Genomic DNA, 17,059 nt, shown 5'->3' with positions numbered 1-17,059 from the left:
CACCCTGCTCTTCTGATTGGCTATATCGTTTTATTTCCCTACCAACGGGTTAGGAATAAAATAAACCTGTTTACGACACTTAACTATTCCTCTAGCTTTTGATATAAGCCACACTAGACAATATTTTTTATAGATACCAATTTAACATTAGTGCTATGATACTAGCTCTGAAGGATCGCTATTCTTCAAAATTAAAGTCTCTTTCTAAGCCATATAAATGTGATCTGGACCAATTGATCTTGTTTTTCTCCCTCTCTTTTATCAAAATAACTTGAGATTTTAGAGCGGTATTTGTCGTTTTTGCACCACTTATCCTAGGACATTCTGCATGTGATGGAGGTTACATTGTCAAATGGGTTTGAGAAATGCTCCATAATATATACTTTTTTTGGAGGTTGACAATGTTCTATAGCAAATTGAAACTGAAATGCGTTGCAGTGTAGAAGCCTGTTAGCTTTCAACTTAGCATTACTCTGCTGAATATCATTTTTCAGTTTACTGACAACTTAATATGAACTATGCACTATGCTTATTGTTGTCCCTGCATTAACCCATTTGGTTCTCACAGCAGCCCAGTGAGACAGGTACTGTTGTATCCATTCTGCAGAGCAGGAAATGAAACCCATTAAGGTCAAGTAACTGGCCCAAGGTCATATAGTTAGTAATGAGGAAATCTGCCTTTTAAACCATGTATGTATGTGCCAGATACCCATCTCTGGACCATCAAGCTCCCACTTTTTAGAACAGTACCTATGAAGGAGTTCCCATCGTGGCTCAGCGGAAACAAATCTGACTAGCATCCATGAGGATGCAGGTTCAATCCCCGGCCTTGCTCAGTGGGCTAAGGATCCAGCATTGCCAAAAGCTGTGGTGTAGGTTGCAGATGTGGCTCAGATCCCACACTGTTATGACTATGGTGTAGGCCAGCAGCTACAGCACCAATTTAACCCCTCGCCTGGGAACCTCCATCTGCCACAGGTGCAGCCAAAAAAAAAATCTATGAAAACACAATAGATTTTTAAGAACTTGGTGCATGTCAAAGGAGGCAATTTCCTTGATATTGATGGTCGTATAGTGTAAGAAGGAACAACTAAAACCGTGACTAATTGTGAAGAGAGGAGAAGGAAGAAAGGAGGGAGGAAAGGAAGAAAAAGGAGGAGGAAGGAAAAGGGAAGGGCATGAAAACACTCTAGCATCATGTATGGGGGAAAAATGACAATTTGCCAGATCATCTCCTAAGTTTGTACTGATTATATAAATGATTTGACCTTGAGGTCCATGACCTCGCTCCTATGCCTTGCCACTAATCTGCTATATAATCTGCATAATATAAATTAGATCATCTGACCTCCCTGAGCCTCAGTTTGCTCATCTGTAAAACAGACAAAATAATCCTAAGCCTGTCTGTGCTATTTGCCTAGTGTGAAGAGCAAAAGTGGTAAGGGTTAGGAAAGTACTTTGGAAATGATTTTTTTTAACTTGCATCATGGTATATTACAATAATGATTTTAAACATTTATTTTTCAGCCACAGGGTCCCTTCTAAAAATGAACTCTTAAGGGGAATCTCAATATGTGAAATAGATTAAAAGCAAAGTTGACTGTTGAGGTGTTCCCATTGTGGTGCAGCAGAAATGAATCTGACTAGGATCCATGAGGATGCAGGTTCGATCCCAGGCCTAGCTCAGTGGGTTGGGGATCTGGGGTTGCCATGAGCTATGATGTAGGTCTCAGACATGGCTCGGAACTGGTGTTGCTGTGGCCGTGGCATAGGCCAGCAGCTTCCGCTCCCATTCAATGCCTAGCCTGGGAACCTCCATATGCCACAGGTGCAGCCCTAAAAAGCAAAACAAACAAAAAACTGTTGAATCAAGGGTGGGGAACCCAGAGCTCCTACCTCTCCTCTGACCCCTCACCCTCCTCCCTTGAAAATGGCAAAGGGGCTCCACAGATGCCCAAGGGTCCACAGAGCACTGACCCAGCACAATGGGGGAGGTGGGACTGCCTGTGTCCCGCTCTCTGAGCCTCCGTTTCCCTCTGTGTCAAAGGAAGGAGGTGGAAGAAAGGATTCTTCAGGCCTCTTCCAGCTCTGATATTCTGGAAATCTCAGCTTCTGGTTCTTACATGACTAGAGTGAAATGTCGCCTTCCAGCCTGACTTTGAAAATGCCCCCTACAGGCAATATGGTACACAGGTTTTCATGCTGGCAAATCTTGACCAAGTGTCCTGAGAGACAGCCCCCACTGACACCCCGCGGCCCCGCTCTGAACTATCTTAGTAACAGGGGCCACTGTCTCCAGGTTGGACACATTCATTCTCTCAACGATGTTTCCTGAGCTGCTTTTCTGTGGAACAATCTGCAGCCCGAATAAAGGGGTCCTAGAATGAACAGACCTCCAGCTTCGTCCAGGAGCCCGCAGACCCGTGGGAAGATGGGGACAGACGTGCCAGCAGGGAGAGCACAGTGGGAACCAACACAAGTACTCAGGACTGGCTGGCAGCCTAGCAGAGTGCCAAGGGCACAGCCCTGCAGTCAGTCCCGGATCCACGCCCCTCTTGCACAGCCCGGGGAAAGCCACTCCACTTCCCCATGTCTCAGTTCCTTTACATTGAAAATGGGAATGATAATTACCCACTTCATAGGGGTTTGTAAGAAGGAAAGAATTTAAAACCTAAAAAGCACTTAGAAGAGTGCCTAAAATACAAATGCACTCAGCAACTGTTAACTAACATCTTTTCCAGCCCAGGGCAGAATCCTCTCTCTGATAGAACAGCGTCACGGTGAAAAGCTGTCCCTGGAGACAGATGGCCAGGGTTCCAGGCTGAATTCAGCCACTTTGCTGCATCACCACCATCACTGTGCAAAGTTAACAAACTTGCCTAAACAATGCGTAACAACACAAAAACTCTCAAACCTGGCCTCTGACCGAGCAAGAACATGATCCGTGTTAGCAATTATTATTATTGTTTTTGATGGCAGGGAGAATTGCTGGTTTCTAACTGTGGGAAGTGGAAAAGACATCAAGATGAAAGTGACATTTGAGTGGACCATGGGCATGTGCCTTGGATTTTGTGAACCTGAGCTGAGTTCTGGCTCTTAGGAGACCTGCCCGTCCTGCATGTGCATTTCAGAACCTCCATATGCTGGGGCTTGCCCTTTACAACCACAGTCAGGGGAATAACCACCAGGAGAAAACATTACGGTCTGAAGTTATATAGAGACAGAGATAGAGATAGGTGTGTGTGTGTGTGTGTGTGTGTGTGTGTGTGTGTGTGTGTGTGCATGTGCACACATGCTAGCTCTTCCCAAACCTTCCATGACTCCCCGTTGCCTTTGGGATAAAGTCTAGACCACTTAGCCTAGCCTTTGAATCCCTATGCTACCCAGACCCAAATGCCCATGGCCCTTCTGGGCCAACCCCATTCTCCACCCACTGAACTTACATATCTGGGCAGATTCCCGCCTTCACATCTTGGCTCCCCTTCTCTCTGACCTGACAGGTCAACCTGTCTTTCCCTCATGACTCAATCCTTGCCTCCTCCTGTTGCCTTTTTCCCGTCATAGGTTCCCATAGTTGGCTTCTGCTTCTCCGAACTTCTTAGGCCCCAGCCACATGAGCCACTCACTTGTCACTTCTGGGCCACGAGCCTGTGTGTGTGTCATGTCTTCCCAAGCAGCTGGAGGGATTCCCAGAATGAGGACCCTCTCTGAGACTTCCTTATGTCTCTCTCAACCCTGCCACACAACAACACCGATGTTTTAGCTCAGAGCCTTACACACAGTAGGGATTCAACAAATATTTGCTGAAAGACCCTGGCAAATGGGGCAGTATAAGTAAACTACTCTGGGTCACTTTGCTGTACAGTAACAACTGACAGAACGTGGTAAAAGTACTATAGTGGAAAAAATAAAAATCACATTAAAAAAAGAAATTTTTTTTAAAAACCCACTAATTTTTTTTAAATGCTATTGGAGTTCCAGTCATGGCTCAGCGATTAACGAACCCAACTAGTATCCATAAGGATGCAGGTTCTATCCCTGGCCCCACTCGATGGGTTAAGGATCTGGCGTTGCCGTGAGCTGTATCATAGGCCAGTGGCTACAGCTCTGATTCGACCCCTAGCCTGGGAACCTCCATATGCTGCAGGTGCTGCCCTAAAAAGACAAAAAGAAACAATTTAATAAAAGAAAATTTTTAAATGCTGTCAACCAGTAATTGTAGGGACAACTCTGCTCAGTATTATAATAGATTAAAAATTGGAAATGAGAGAAATAAAGAAATAAGGGGATAAAATAATCATCCCCTAGAAAGTTAAATCTAGATAGAAAAATACAGCAAAAATCATGTAAGGTTTAAATCATATGATTAGAACTACAGAGTGAGCTCAACAAGAAAAGGGTTAGTAGGCTTGGGAAAAAGGAGGGTCTGGCCTTTGGAACAACCACGGGGAATTAACTCTCCATGCTCTGACTTGCACTGTGCAAAACAGTTTAGCTGCATAAACAGTTAAACCCTCACCCCTGAGAAGAGGCTTACCCATCCTGGTGAGGATTTCCATGGGGGTGGGGCTGGGAGGACTGGACGTGAAGAGCATCTTGTTTCTTGTTGTTTTTCATCTACTAAGACTTTCGAGCCCGGTGTGTCCAGTGCTGCTGGTGTGATGCTCAGCTCCTTGACTTCCCGTCTGGTGTTGGCTGGGGGGCAGGGAGGGGGCAAAGGGTCCATTCCCGAGGAGCCTGACTAACGTTATGTCACCACCTTGCTCTCGTTAACAGATCGGTTACTGGAATGAAGATGATAAGTTTGTCCCTGCAGCCACAGATGCTCAAGCTGGGGGGGATAATTCAAGCGTCCAGAATAGAACGTACATTGTCACTACCATCCTAGTGAGTACTCGGTCTTTGTGGAGGGATGTGAGCCAGACCAACACAAAGGCTACCCCAGGAGGGAAAGCTGGCCATTCTTCTTGCCAAAACTATGTGATAGGCAGAAAGAGAGAGTAGGAAAAGGAATATCCTGAAAATCCAAGGTGCTTTTGCTCTCTGACTCTGCCCTGATTTCACTTTGCGCCCTTGGATAAGTCCTCCTTTGGGCCACAGTGGTCCCATAGATAAAACATAAGGGTGAGACTAAATTGCAGTGGTTCTGACTCTACTCTTCCTCAGTAGAAGCCATTTTCAAAGAAAGTCTCCTAAAGTTCAGCACCTAAAGTGGGTATGAGTGAAGCTTCTGTGATCTTCAGTGCTTGATTCTGAGAAAACCAGAGACTGTTCAGGGTCTGTTTCCCCAAGAGAGCGCCCCCAGAGATACCTTCAAAAACTATAAGTGCTCCTGGAACAGAACTTGAAATGCTATACACCACGTCTCAGTGAAACCTTCTTATTTTAACAGCTTGCTTCCTTAATCCAAGTTTTGTAATGGAGGAGGGGGAGCAGAGATGCAGGAAGTAAATTCAGTGGCTAGAGAGACTTCCCCAAAGATAGCCAGTGTGGGAGACATCATCCTCTGCCCTACTGAAGGCCTCCCTACCCAAGAGTGAACCCAGATACCACATTCTCCATCTCCCATTTCTCCACCAGGAAGATCCTTACGTGATGCTCAAGAAGAATGCCAACCAGTTTGAAGGCAATGACCGTTATGAGGGCTACTGTGTGGAGCTGGCAGCAGAGATTGCCAAGCACGTGGGCTACTCCTATCGTCTTGAGATTGTCAGCGATGGAAAATATGGAGCCCGTGACCCTGACACAAAGGCTTGGAATGGCATGGTGGGAGAGCTGGTCTATGGAGTAAGTTCCCCCACAGGGTGGGAAACTGGAGGCAGAGGTCTGATAGGAAATCATTGGGTGGTTGGCTGGCCCTGTTGATAGATGCCTATTGGACCCCATAATTCAGGATTTTTCCTGCTAAAAAGATGAGGAGTCCAAAATCCAGTGTCTTAAGACAATTTTTGTTCAAGTTCCTGGTCTCATCTCCTTCAGCTAAACTCAGCTCAGTCTTGTGACTTCAGTTGATCATCACCCAACAGAGGTGATGGTTTAGCTTCAAGATTAATTTCCCTGAGGCAACCACTGAGTTGTCTCTTCCCTGCTTGGTCGTTTATGGCTTCCTCAATATGAATTTCTGTCCTGGTGTTGGTTACACCCTGGATACAACCAAACATTCCAGTCCCTTTCCCTCTCCAGCACCTTCCACTTCTGCCAAACCACCCAGGGTCACTCTGTTTTCTAGAGTACCCCTTTCCACTCTACACCTCTAAAATCCTACCCTTCCCCCCAAGCCTGCATCAGATGCTTTTTCCAAGGTGTAACTTCTTTCTCTCCCTGACAGGTAGGAGCTCTCCCTTTTAACTGCTCTTGGCTTCCCTGTAGAATTTAGTTTCCACCTCTTGTATGGCTTACCCTGCCTTATATAAGGGTTCTCTGTGAACGGGAATTGGTCTACGCCATTCACCATATGTGAAATAAGACCATGCACGATGGCTATGAAATCTTCAATAAACTAAAGCATTTTGGAGAAGACACTGAATTCCCTGAATTGTTTAAAGTATTTAAGGAACCGTTGAAAAGCAGAAGATCTAATCCCTCTCCCGTCCACAGGATCTTAACATTTTGTGGGGTAAAGACCATGGGAGAGTATGGAAAATAGCAGAGCATTGGGGTTCAGGCAAAAGGCTGGCATGAGTTTGCCTATCTCTCAAGAAGGCTATGGGACTTAAAAAGTTGCCATATTCAAATAGAGAGGAAGACAGCCCAGGAATTTCTATAGTATAAACTATGGAACAGTGATGGAAATAAGTGTGAAAGAAGAAAGAGAAAACACTGATCATTTCTGTAGAGGGCTTGGATTAAGCAGTCAGGGGTAAGTGTGAGTAACAAATGACAAGGGAAAGGGTGTGGATTAGTTCAGTGGGCACTGAAAGATCAGGAAGTTACTTGAGTATAGGAAAGCAAAGGGCAATGGAAGAAGAATCCTGCTATCATGTGCAAGAAATTGAAGACTCCAGGCTGGGTCTTTAAGTGAAAGTATATGCCAAGCCCCTGGTTGATGTTGAGTTCTGGTCAGGATGAAGCAACCTTTTAGGAGCTTTTAAAATCTCATTGTCTCAAGGCAATAGGATTCATGATAGCTCCAAGAGCCATGCAAAGGGAATTCAAAGAAGAAAGAGATGAAATAAAGAAAATCCTTTTCTAGGAAGGTGGGTTCTGAGATGACCTGGGAAGAGGGTTAATGCGTTGAGAAGGGGGGCTGTGTTTCTACCCTTTGTCCTCCTTGACTGCTTCTCATTTTGGAAAGCTTCATTGATGAAAGATAGAGGTCTAGATGGTTAATGCTGCATCTGGAGGCTGGTTTCCATGGGAACCTCCACCAAGCTCTTAAGGTCATTCCCATAGAAACTGCTGTGAACTTTTCACCTCCACCAGCATTCATCGTCACCTTCACCCCATGTAATACAGTTCCTTTAGTAAAAGTCCTGTGATCTAGGCAGAATAACAGTATGATTATCCTGAGTGCAACCCCACCCCCAGTAGCCAGTCATCAGTCATGGGTCACTAGTGATAAACCAGAGTTGCTTCCAGTTGCCTCAGCTGCCAGCCCTTCCCCATCCTCTCCCCTCCACCAGTCCTGTCCTTTTGCCCAGTAAAAACTATGCTATGAAGACTCCATGATGAACCCAAAGGCATGTCCTCTCCTGATGACCTGGGAAGAGGGTTAGTGAGTTGAGAAGGGGGGCTGTGTTTCAGTTTGGCTTTTCTGCTGCCCAGAGAAGTAAAAGAGGGGTTTAGCGAAGCATCTCTCAACCACAAACCAACAGCAAGGTCAGAAAAAAATCATTTGTAAGCCTCCAAACTTCTTCTTTCTGTTCCTTTTAAATAAGCCAAGTCAATCAGGGTCTCTCTCATCTTCCTTTTGCTCCCTCTTACCTCTATCAACAAAGGTAATAGTAGCATCTCAGCATGTAGTATATCCAGGCGCTGTGCTAAATATATTACCCACATCTTTTGCTTACTTCTCAGAACAGCCCCAGAAGGTGGATATGGTTATTTTCCACATGTTATGGATGAGGACACTGAAGCCCAAGGAGATTAGGCAGTTCGGCAAAGGACATGCTGGAGAGTTGGGACATGCAGCCCCAGCTCTTCTACAGCATGCTGGGACGCCTCTGTAGAAATCACACCATCCAAGCACTGGACTCTAAGGCCAGTATTGGCAAGTGGTGAGAAGAGCAACAGTGTCTGGATGCTCAGATGCCACAGGCTGCAAATGAAGTTTCTGCTTCTTGAACGGGTACAGCTTTGTGCCTGATTTGCAGTGATGTTCTTACTTTTCCTTGGTCTTAGAGAAGCAGAAAGAGAGTGAACTCTGGAGACAAATACCTGGGCTTGAATTTTAATTCTGCCAGCTTACTGGCTACATGATTCCTGAAAGCCACTGACCTCCTCCCAGGGTTAACCCCTAGGTCCTTTGTCCCAGGACTAGAGAGGGGAATCTCCCTACACAGTGCCTCGCTTAGGGTGACTCTCCAACCCTGATGGAGTTTTCCTCAATTCCTGCTTTTACCTACTGCATCAACACTGTTTACTGTTTTCTCCAACATTGCTTCTGGACAATGCTGTGTTGAGATCTCCTAGGTCATTGGTTCTCAAAGTGTGATGTCTGGACCAGCAGCATGGGCATCACCTGGGGACTTGTTGGAAATGCAAATTCTCAGGTCTCTCCAGACCCAATGATGTAGAAGCTCTGCCATCTGTGGTTTAAACCCCACCCCCGCCAAGGTGCTTGTGATGGACTGCATGCTTAACTTTGAGAGCCACAGTCATAAGGTGTCAGTTTAAGGAAATAATTTTGAGCACCTGTGAAATGCCCACAGCTCACAGTACTCTCATCCATTTGATTCATTTGACTCTTACAAAACACTTCTGTCAAAGAGATAAAGCAGAAATTGTTATGCCTCTCTTTTGAAACAGGAAACTGATATCCAGAAGAACAACTGTCTCACTCAAGACCACATGGTCGGTGAGTCACAAAAGATATCAGGGCTACTTTCCCAGATAAGCATTGCCCTTGACTGATCCTACAGCGGTCCAGTAACTTCCTGAGGCACTGGAAATAAACTCCTGAGACCTTTTGGTCAATATCAAACAAGCTAAAATATTGCTGCTTTGCACAAACCACCTTCCCTCTCTGGACCTGAGTTTCCCATCTGCAAAACAAGTTCGCTGAATTCAGCATCTCTCCCTGTGTGTATCTTACTCATGCAGGTGCCTTTTGGTGCTCCACAGATTCACAGCCAAAGAATTTTGGAAAACTTCTTCTACTTCTACTTCAGTGCATAGTGGTCTTTTAAAGGTTCTGAGAAGTCCTGTCACAAAGTAGCCTGTTTAAATTCATGTTTTTTTCTATGTTATACTTAATTTTATTCTTCCAAACATAATATTCCATGGAACAAACCCTAGAACTGCTAAATGAACTAAGTGATAAGATGATGTGGTTCTGTGATTTTTTTTTCCCAGTCCATAGTCCCTTTTATTAACTCTCATCAGGAGGCATCAAATAAATCTATTCAATTCCCTTTACCATGTTTAAAGCTGGTTTTTATCCACCTCCCTTTTGGGCAATTTGTGGTCATTTTCTTGAAGTCATTTCCATAGCTTTTCTCCCTCTTTCCTTTTCTACCTATGTTAGGTTACAGAGGACATAGGAAATATTTTCTCCCTGGCAATGGCTTGTGTTTGGAAAAAGTATCAAGATTTATGTAGTGGGTGTTAGGGGGGAAAAAAAAAAACAGAATTACTGTAAAATACACACTCAATTCCGCATTGTTTAACGGAAACTTTCTTTCTGTATGTGAGAAACTTAAGTCATTCTGAAGCCAGGCTTTTTATTACACTTAAAATATGTTCTCAAAAACCCCAGCCAATGAGAGTAAGCAGAGGAAATCTTTCATAAGCAACACCAGCCAGCAGCTGGGCGGGGGCGAGGTCCACACAGCATCTGTCCCCAGCCTCACATCTGGACTGTTGCCCAGCATTGTGAGAGAAAGCCATCCGCCTCCATCAGACGTGCGCAGACATGCCTCTCATTTCAGAAATGAATGTTATGGCATCTGTCCATGGAGCCCTGTTAGATTTCCAGGATCTCTTGATCTCAGGCCAGGAGACCAGTGGATTTTTATAGCACAGATGCCAGTGCTTCTGCCATTAGGCAGAGGTAGGAAAGACTGAAGAGCAAGGCAGTGAATCTGTGTGCTGGTGCCCGAGAGGAACATTTCCCATGACTGTGTCATGTGTGTCTACATGCATTTTAAAAACTGAATGATTTGTGCATTTCCTAGTGATCTTCCTGGAAAAAAACGTTGTGATACAACGCTCTGCCAGGCCTTAGCTCACATGAGTTCCTCCTCTGCGAATGTATTCTTTTCTCGAGCAACCTGTAAAAATCCTAACCCCACTTCAATGCCAGATTTACATGTCACCCCTTTGATGACGCAGCCCGTGACGTCCTCAGCCAGAATGAATTCCTTCCTGACCTGTAGAATTTTGTATCTCTTGGATAGCATGTATCCTGCCTACCTTGTACATTGAGAAATTGTGTATGTGTGTGTGTGTGTGTACCAGTCTCTCCAACCAGTTTGTAATCCCGAGTGTAGAGACTATAGCTTACCTTCAAGCCTAGGGCTAGTGCATAAAAAGCACCCAATAAATGTTTATGGAGCTAAATTTGCTTTTACTGCCTTGTTAGCCAGGACTGTCTTGGTTGCAAGTAGGAAAAACCCAACTCAAACTGCATTAGGCAAATAGAAGGACTGATTCATGTTCGTAGGGATAAACAAAAGAGTAGATTGACACATGCTCCAAAGGAATCCAGAGTAAACCCTGAATTTAGGGTGGCCTAAGTTATTTCATCATGAGTCAACTTCTGGGAGTTCCCGTCATGGCTCATCAGTAACAAACCTGACTTGTATCCATAAGGACGAGGGTTCGATCCCTGGCCTCGCCCAGTGGGTTAAGGATCCAGTGTTGCCATGAGCTATGGCGTAGACTGGCAGCTACAGCTCCTATTCAACCCCTAGCCTGGGAACTTACATGTGCCTTGGGTATGGCCCTATAAAGACCAAAAAAAAAAAGTGAATCAGCTTCTGCCTCTCTCACTCTGACTCTTAGGGTTAATAACCATTAAAGAGACTTGGGTAGTATGCCATCCTTGAATTAATCAAGGCCAGACTGGGGTATCACCAGGGTGATCAGCCCCATCTGAACCAGGAGGACGGGGGTGGGGCAGGAGTAATTCTTCCAGAGGGAGGAGGAAGGGCTGCTGGGCAGGCAAAAAAATAGCAGGTATTACAGCAGCCTACTTCCAGTAAGGTGAGGAAGATGCCCTTAGCAATTAGAACTGTTAAACAATGGGATAATCTCTTCTGGAAGATATGGAGAGGATTATCCATTTAACATAAATATTTAATAGAGAGGAGGACACGGTGGACTTCTGAAGTTTTGCCAGCTCTCACATCCTTTAAGATACAAAGGAATATTCACAGTAAAGAAAAAAAAAAAAAAAAAGAACAGAGAGCTACTGAGCTCAAATGCATTTTTTCTTCTCTTCCTTTTTTCTTTTTTTATTTTTTTCTGTAGCGAGCAGATGTGGCCGTGGCCCCTTTAACAATCACTTTGGTCCGGGAAGAGGTGATAGACTTCTCCAAGCCATTTATGAGTCTGGGAATCTCCATCATGATAAAAAAGCCCCAGAAGTCCAAGCCCGGGGTGTTCTCCTTCCTGGATCCTTTGGCTTATGAGATTTGGATGTGCATCGTCTTCGCCTACATTGGCGTGAGCGTCGTCCTCTTCCTGGTCAGCCGCTTCAGCCCCTACGAGTGGCACAGTGAAGAGTTTGAGGAAGGGCGGGACCAGACCACCAGCGACCAGTCCAATGAGTTTGGAATATTCAACAGCTTGTGGTTCTCCCTGGGAGCCTTCATGCAGCAGGGATGTGACATTTCTCCCAGGTCAGTCTGCTCTTCTCAACCCTTTGTTCAATGCTGTGGGTTTTTTGTTTGTTTGTTTGTTTGTTTTTGGAAAAAATAAATAAATACTGAGAAGTTAAGGGGGATGGGAATTTTTTCCAGCCTTCATTGGATTCAGCTTTTCAGCTGCACTTTCCTGTCAACTGTCCAGTGCATGCTGTGGATTATCTGGACACATCCTGTGTGTAGGCCACCTCGGTCTGCTCTCTGATTGATGCTCTCTCAAGATTAACAGGTGTAACCATGTAGCTGAAAGATGCAGAGAAAGAATGGGAGGGTGGGCAGTACAACCAACGTCTATTGAGCACCTCCCGTAGATGCTAAGCAAGGTTTTGAGTCCTTTGCATGCCTCATGTCATTCAATCTTCAGGGAAGCATCAGGTGGGTCTCCTGTTGTGTCTCCTTTTACAAACGAGGAACCACAGAAATGTTGACTACCTTCCCAGGGCGGTGGCTGGTTGAGTCGTGATTCAGACCACCATCTGCCTACTTCTGAGTGACAGAAGAAGTGTGAACTATGAGTGGCTTCCATCTCTGGCTTGAGCACTGTCTGTGTGGCTCTGGATCAGTCCCCTGACCCTGGAAGACCTTGGTTTCTTCATCATTAAGAGAAAAGGATTCTCCTGTTCTTGGCTCTCAGAAAGCCCTTGGCAATAATTTAATTCCAAAGGACATGGAAATTTGTTTCCTGTGGCTCAAAAATGAGTTTTCTTGGAAGTGCCTTGGATTTCATATAGAGAGGACTGGGGGGACCAATCAGTGAGCTTTTCAGCCCCCACATGAGACCTGAGTAGCCCCATATTTGTCTGTTTTATATATTATAATTGTGAACACAATTTCTTTTGTGAAAAGGATTCTGAAAGGAAGGGGGGAAGGAAGGAGGAAGGGAGGGAAGGAAGAAAGGAAGGGAGGAAAGAGGGAAGGAAATTAGAAAGAAAACAGAAGAAAAGACAGCAAGCAGCCAAGTTGAAAGAAGGGAGGGAGGAAGGAAAAATGGAAAAGAGAAGGGAGAAAAAGAAGTTTGAAAACTACCAACCTGTACCAGTTCTCACCTTTACTGACCCCTTCCTGTCCTGTGTGGAATGTTCTTTCAACTATATTCTAGAATATCCGTGCCACAAATCTCCTCCAATTTACCAGAAAAATAAGTGCTGGCTGTACTTCCTTTTACAGTTTGGTGATGTCTATGAACTCTTTAACCAGTAGGTGGTCCCCTATAGAATATCAAATTCCTAAAGCCTGCAGGGAGGCACGACTTAGAATCTGGGGGCAGGACTCGATGTGCACTCACTCTCACTTTCTGGGGGCTTAACCTCGTGCGTACCAAGGCCTCATAGATGTGTGCTGGAGGCACTTTTACCCCCTGTCTGGCTTGTATTTGAGTGTCAGCAGAGGACCAATATTCCTAAGTGGCCATGGAATAAAATCTTCCCAAGCAGCTACCCTCTGGATTCATCTTGCCTGCTGTATAATTTAGACCGTCTCATCACTCACCATTATAATCTTGTTTTTCTTTAAATAAGGAGACAGTCAGGGGGGTTGCGTGGGAGAAGAGGTGTGAGACTGGATGCTTGGCCAGTGCTGGCAAACACATGGTGAAGAGCAGATAGAACCAAGCAGGGGAAGGGCTTGCTTAAAAATAACTCAGGCCAGTGGATAAACAGTGGGGAGAAATGATTCTCCATAGTCAGTGTAATGGGCCGTCCAAATATGCGTGTGTTAGAGGAGACCCATGGGTTTGTTTCTCTCCATTATTTCCTTCATGGGTGGGCCTCTCACCTCTTATTGGGACCCTTGTGGTCTGACTTCAGGGGAAGTTTTCACACACACCCCCTTTCCTCCTCAAGTCTAAGGCTTATAGTCCAAAACTGAGTGGCAGCTGCCCTCTTGAGCTGATGTGTATATTCATGCCCCCTTCGCCCCAGCCCCCAGCTGACCACCTTCAATTCTCTGTGACTCTGCTGGCCCCTGAGAAGTTATGGGAGTTTGTGATGTATGGCTGCAAGATGGCTTTCAAACTGTGTTTCTAGAGCATCTGAGGTCTCCACTAAGGTATCTTAGGAACTGACCTTGAGGTGAAGATGAGCCTGAACAGTAAAGTACCCAGCCTCCTTCCCCCTCATTTTCTTTTTTTCGTTGTTGTTGTTTTTGTTTGTTTGTTTGTTTTTATTTTTGTTTTTGTTTTTGTTTTTTTTGCTTTTTAGGGCCACACCTGTAGCATATGGAAGTTTCCAGGCTTGGGGTCAGCTGCCAGCCTACACCACTGCAAAGCAGGATACAAGATGCATCTACAACCTACACCACAGCTCACGGCAATGCCAGATCCTTAACCCACTGAGCAAGGCCAGGGATCAAACTCACATCCTCATGGACACTAGTCAGATTCGTTATTGCTGAGCCACGATGAGAACTCCCCTTCCTCCCCATTTTTAATAAAACTGCTCTATTCTATTCTTCAGTATTCTCACTGATAAAATAGGAAACAACCTCAAGCATTGTTGTGAGGTTTAAAAGAGACTGATACGTAGAGAACTCCTCACTCAGTAGCCAGCCAGCACCTAGGAAGCACAATCTAATAGGTATTTTTACTTCTTTTATCAATTTTTCTCTATTGGACCTCTGCTAAACTCCACTAGAAAAAAGGACTCCTCAGCCCACTATGATCGAAAAGCCCCTGGACCTCCCTCTACTGGGGAAGTCCAAAGACAAAGCAGAACAGTGGTTTGCTCCAGAGACCTCCAAAACCTGGATTCCTGAGCTCCCTCTTGCAGAACTGAGCAGAAGGTTGTGTCACTTGGGTTGTAAGGGTCTGCTAGGCAGAGAGAAGGCTCAACCTGCCTGAATAAGGAGTTTTATCTGCTTGAGATGGACTCTTACTTACCAGGCCTGCCCTGGCCAATCCCAGAGCTTAGAGGGCTGTAGAAACCCCACTGAGAGAATACGTATCACAATGTTTCCTAGAAATATATACCAAAAGGAGGAGCCACAGACTGGATCTCACTAGGGCCAGACAAAAACACAAGGATGCAAAGACAGCGATGAGAGCCAGGGCCAAGCAGATGCTGCAGACGCCAAGAGAAGGTTTTGTTGTTGTCATTCACCTATTTTTTGATGAAGTCAAGTTTCCCAGGTCTCTGATAATGTATAGCACTGGGTTAGACACCTGGGGCTTGGTAGGAGGTATTTTTAAGGGGCTTTTTATGTTCAATCATCCTTCCTGATGAGTCCCAATTAACTGTTTTAGCAATTTACTTACAAAATAAACCATAAATCCTCATGAATTTAGAAACCGAGGGACTATGTTCCCCTTAAATTTCATGGACCTGGATGTTTACATGGGTAGCATTCTCTTTTCTTTATCTCTTCAATATTTATGTTTTTTAAACAAAAGCCAACAAAATGTGGCCAAATGGGCTTTTCTGAAAGTAACACAAAAATCTGACCAGATGGAGAGTTAGCTCTTATGATACAAGGAAAGTGGAGGCAGACAGTGGCCCATGGTCAGTGAAACTGAGACTGCTGTTCTGTGGGGGGTTTTGTTTGTGTGTTTGTTTGTTTGTTTTGCTTTTTAGGGCCACGCCCAGGGCACATGGAAGTTCCCAGGCTAGGGGTTGAATTGGAGCTACTGCCACCTCGGCCTATACCACAGCCACAGCAATGCAGGATCCAAGCCTACACCACAGCTCATGGAAATGCCAGATCCCTGACCCACTGAGCGAAGCCAGGGATTGAACCTGCATCCTCATGGATGCTAGTTGGATTCATTTCCGCTGAGCCACAATGAGAACTCCTGTTCTGTGGTTTTTCACACATGGTTCCCAGATGCCGTGCCCATGTTCAGCAGCAAGAGGGGGAAGGAGTCATGCAGTTGGTTCTGTCTGCCAAAAGAAAAGCTGAACAGAATACTGCCCACCCTAAGTGGCCTTCCGCTTCTCTCTATTTCATCAGTCAGAACAGAGGCCCTTGATCACCCCTAGTGGCAAGGAAGATAGGAAAGGCAAGAATATAGGTTTCCGAGGCTATAAAGTAGAAGGGATGATAACAGACACTGGTGGCCACAGGGCCTAAATCCATGTGTTCTACATCAGTACCACAAATAGATAAATAATCTGTAATTAGCATCTTCAAGTACATACCAGTAAAGGCTGCTGATTTGATTCCAAGGTCCTTCCTTCCTCCCCTTAAAATATTTATAGGATAAATTGTGTTTGCATAACCTATTTTAACATTCAAACTTAAAATTCAATTGAGCTGTGATTACAAATACCATTTTTTTCATTAGGGTGATGGTGAGATTAAAATGCCATCCATGAATTGATTTTGTAGGCCTGCTTCTTGTGCCCCCAAAATTTTAATAGATATTTCAGTTTCCTTTTCCCATAGACAGGAACATTTTGAGAAGGGATGTATTAAAGGAAGGACAAAGATCATCCCAAGGAGTTCCCTTACGGCTCAGTGGGTTAAGGATCTGGCACTATCACTGCAGTGGCTTGGGTCACTGCTGTGTCGCAGGTTCATTCCCTGGGTCAGGAACTTTCACATACCCTGGCCAAAAAAAAAAGAAAAAAAATCCCAAGCAGAATTTATCTTTAGTTCCCCCAATGTTCCCTTTTGTAGCGTTTTTCCTCTCTTTGTGGGCAGTGTCATTTCATTTATTGAACAGATGTTTCTAATTGCCCGTGAGGTGCAGCACAGGTTGCTAGGTGCTAAAGACGTGAAGAGACATTGATGGTGGAGCATGAGGGGGTGGGCGTCTCTGCTTCAAGGAGCAGTGGGCTCAGACAGACATCAAATAACCAGTGGTGAATTATAAACTGTGAGGCACTCTGAACAAAATGCTCTCAAAATAGGTGATAAAGGAAGTGGAATTCGAATTCAAGGGGACTGGCTGAGAGTGTTCTGAGAAAGTGCCTCCGCAGAGCAGACAGCAAGAAGGAGCTGGGCGTCCACAGGGCTGAGAGGCACGACAGCTGCAGGCAAAGGCCCTCAGGTGGAAGAGAGCTTCGTGCTTTCAAGGACAGGAGGAAGGTCCAGTGTGT

At 45.1% G+C, this 17,059-nt stretch overlaps 1 protein-coding gene across 4 annotated transcripts in view; it reads left to right on the top strand.

Moving 5' to 3' along the window:
• GRIA1 (glutamate ionotropic receptor AMPA type subunit 1) overlaps window positions 1–17,059 on the top strand; it is a 323,898-nt gene that overhangs the window by 219,517 nt on the left and 87,322 nt on the right. For 3 of the 4 annotated variants that reach the window (XM_085001892.1, XM_021077008.2, XM_021077009.2), the window contains 3 exons: window positions 4,777–4,887; window positions 5,581–5,787; window positions 11,632–12,002. In XM_085001892.1, the coding sequence (XP_084858018.1) occupies window positions 4,777–4,887; window positions 5,581–5,787; window positions 11,632–12,002 (689 nt within the window). Of the gene's footprint in view, window positions 1–4,776; window positions 4,888–5,580; window positions 7,555–9,100; window positions 11,127–11,631; window positions 12,003–17,059 lie in introns of those variants that run through there. The other variant, XR_014830984.1, reaches the window with a different exon arrangement.

The sequence above is a fragment of the Sus scrofa genome, chromosome 16 (assembly GCF_054392235.1).
Source record: "Sus scrofa isolate SSC_HxYL_T2T_F1_AM1 chromosome 16, Sscrofa_HxYL_maternal_Yorkshire_Landrace_v2.0, whole genome shotgun sequence".
NCBI lineage: Eukaryota > Metazoa > Chordata > Mammalia > Artiodactyla > Suidae > Sus > Sus scrofa.
Note: the sequence above shows the minus strand (reverse complement) of the source record. Positions and strands in the feature narration are given on the sequence as shown.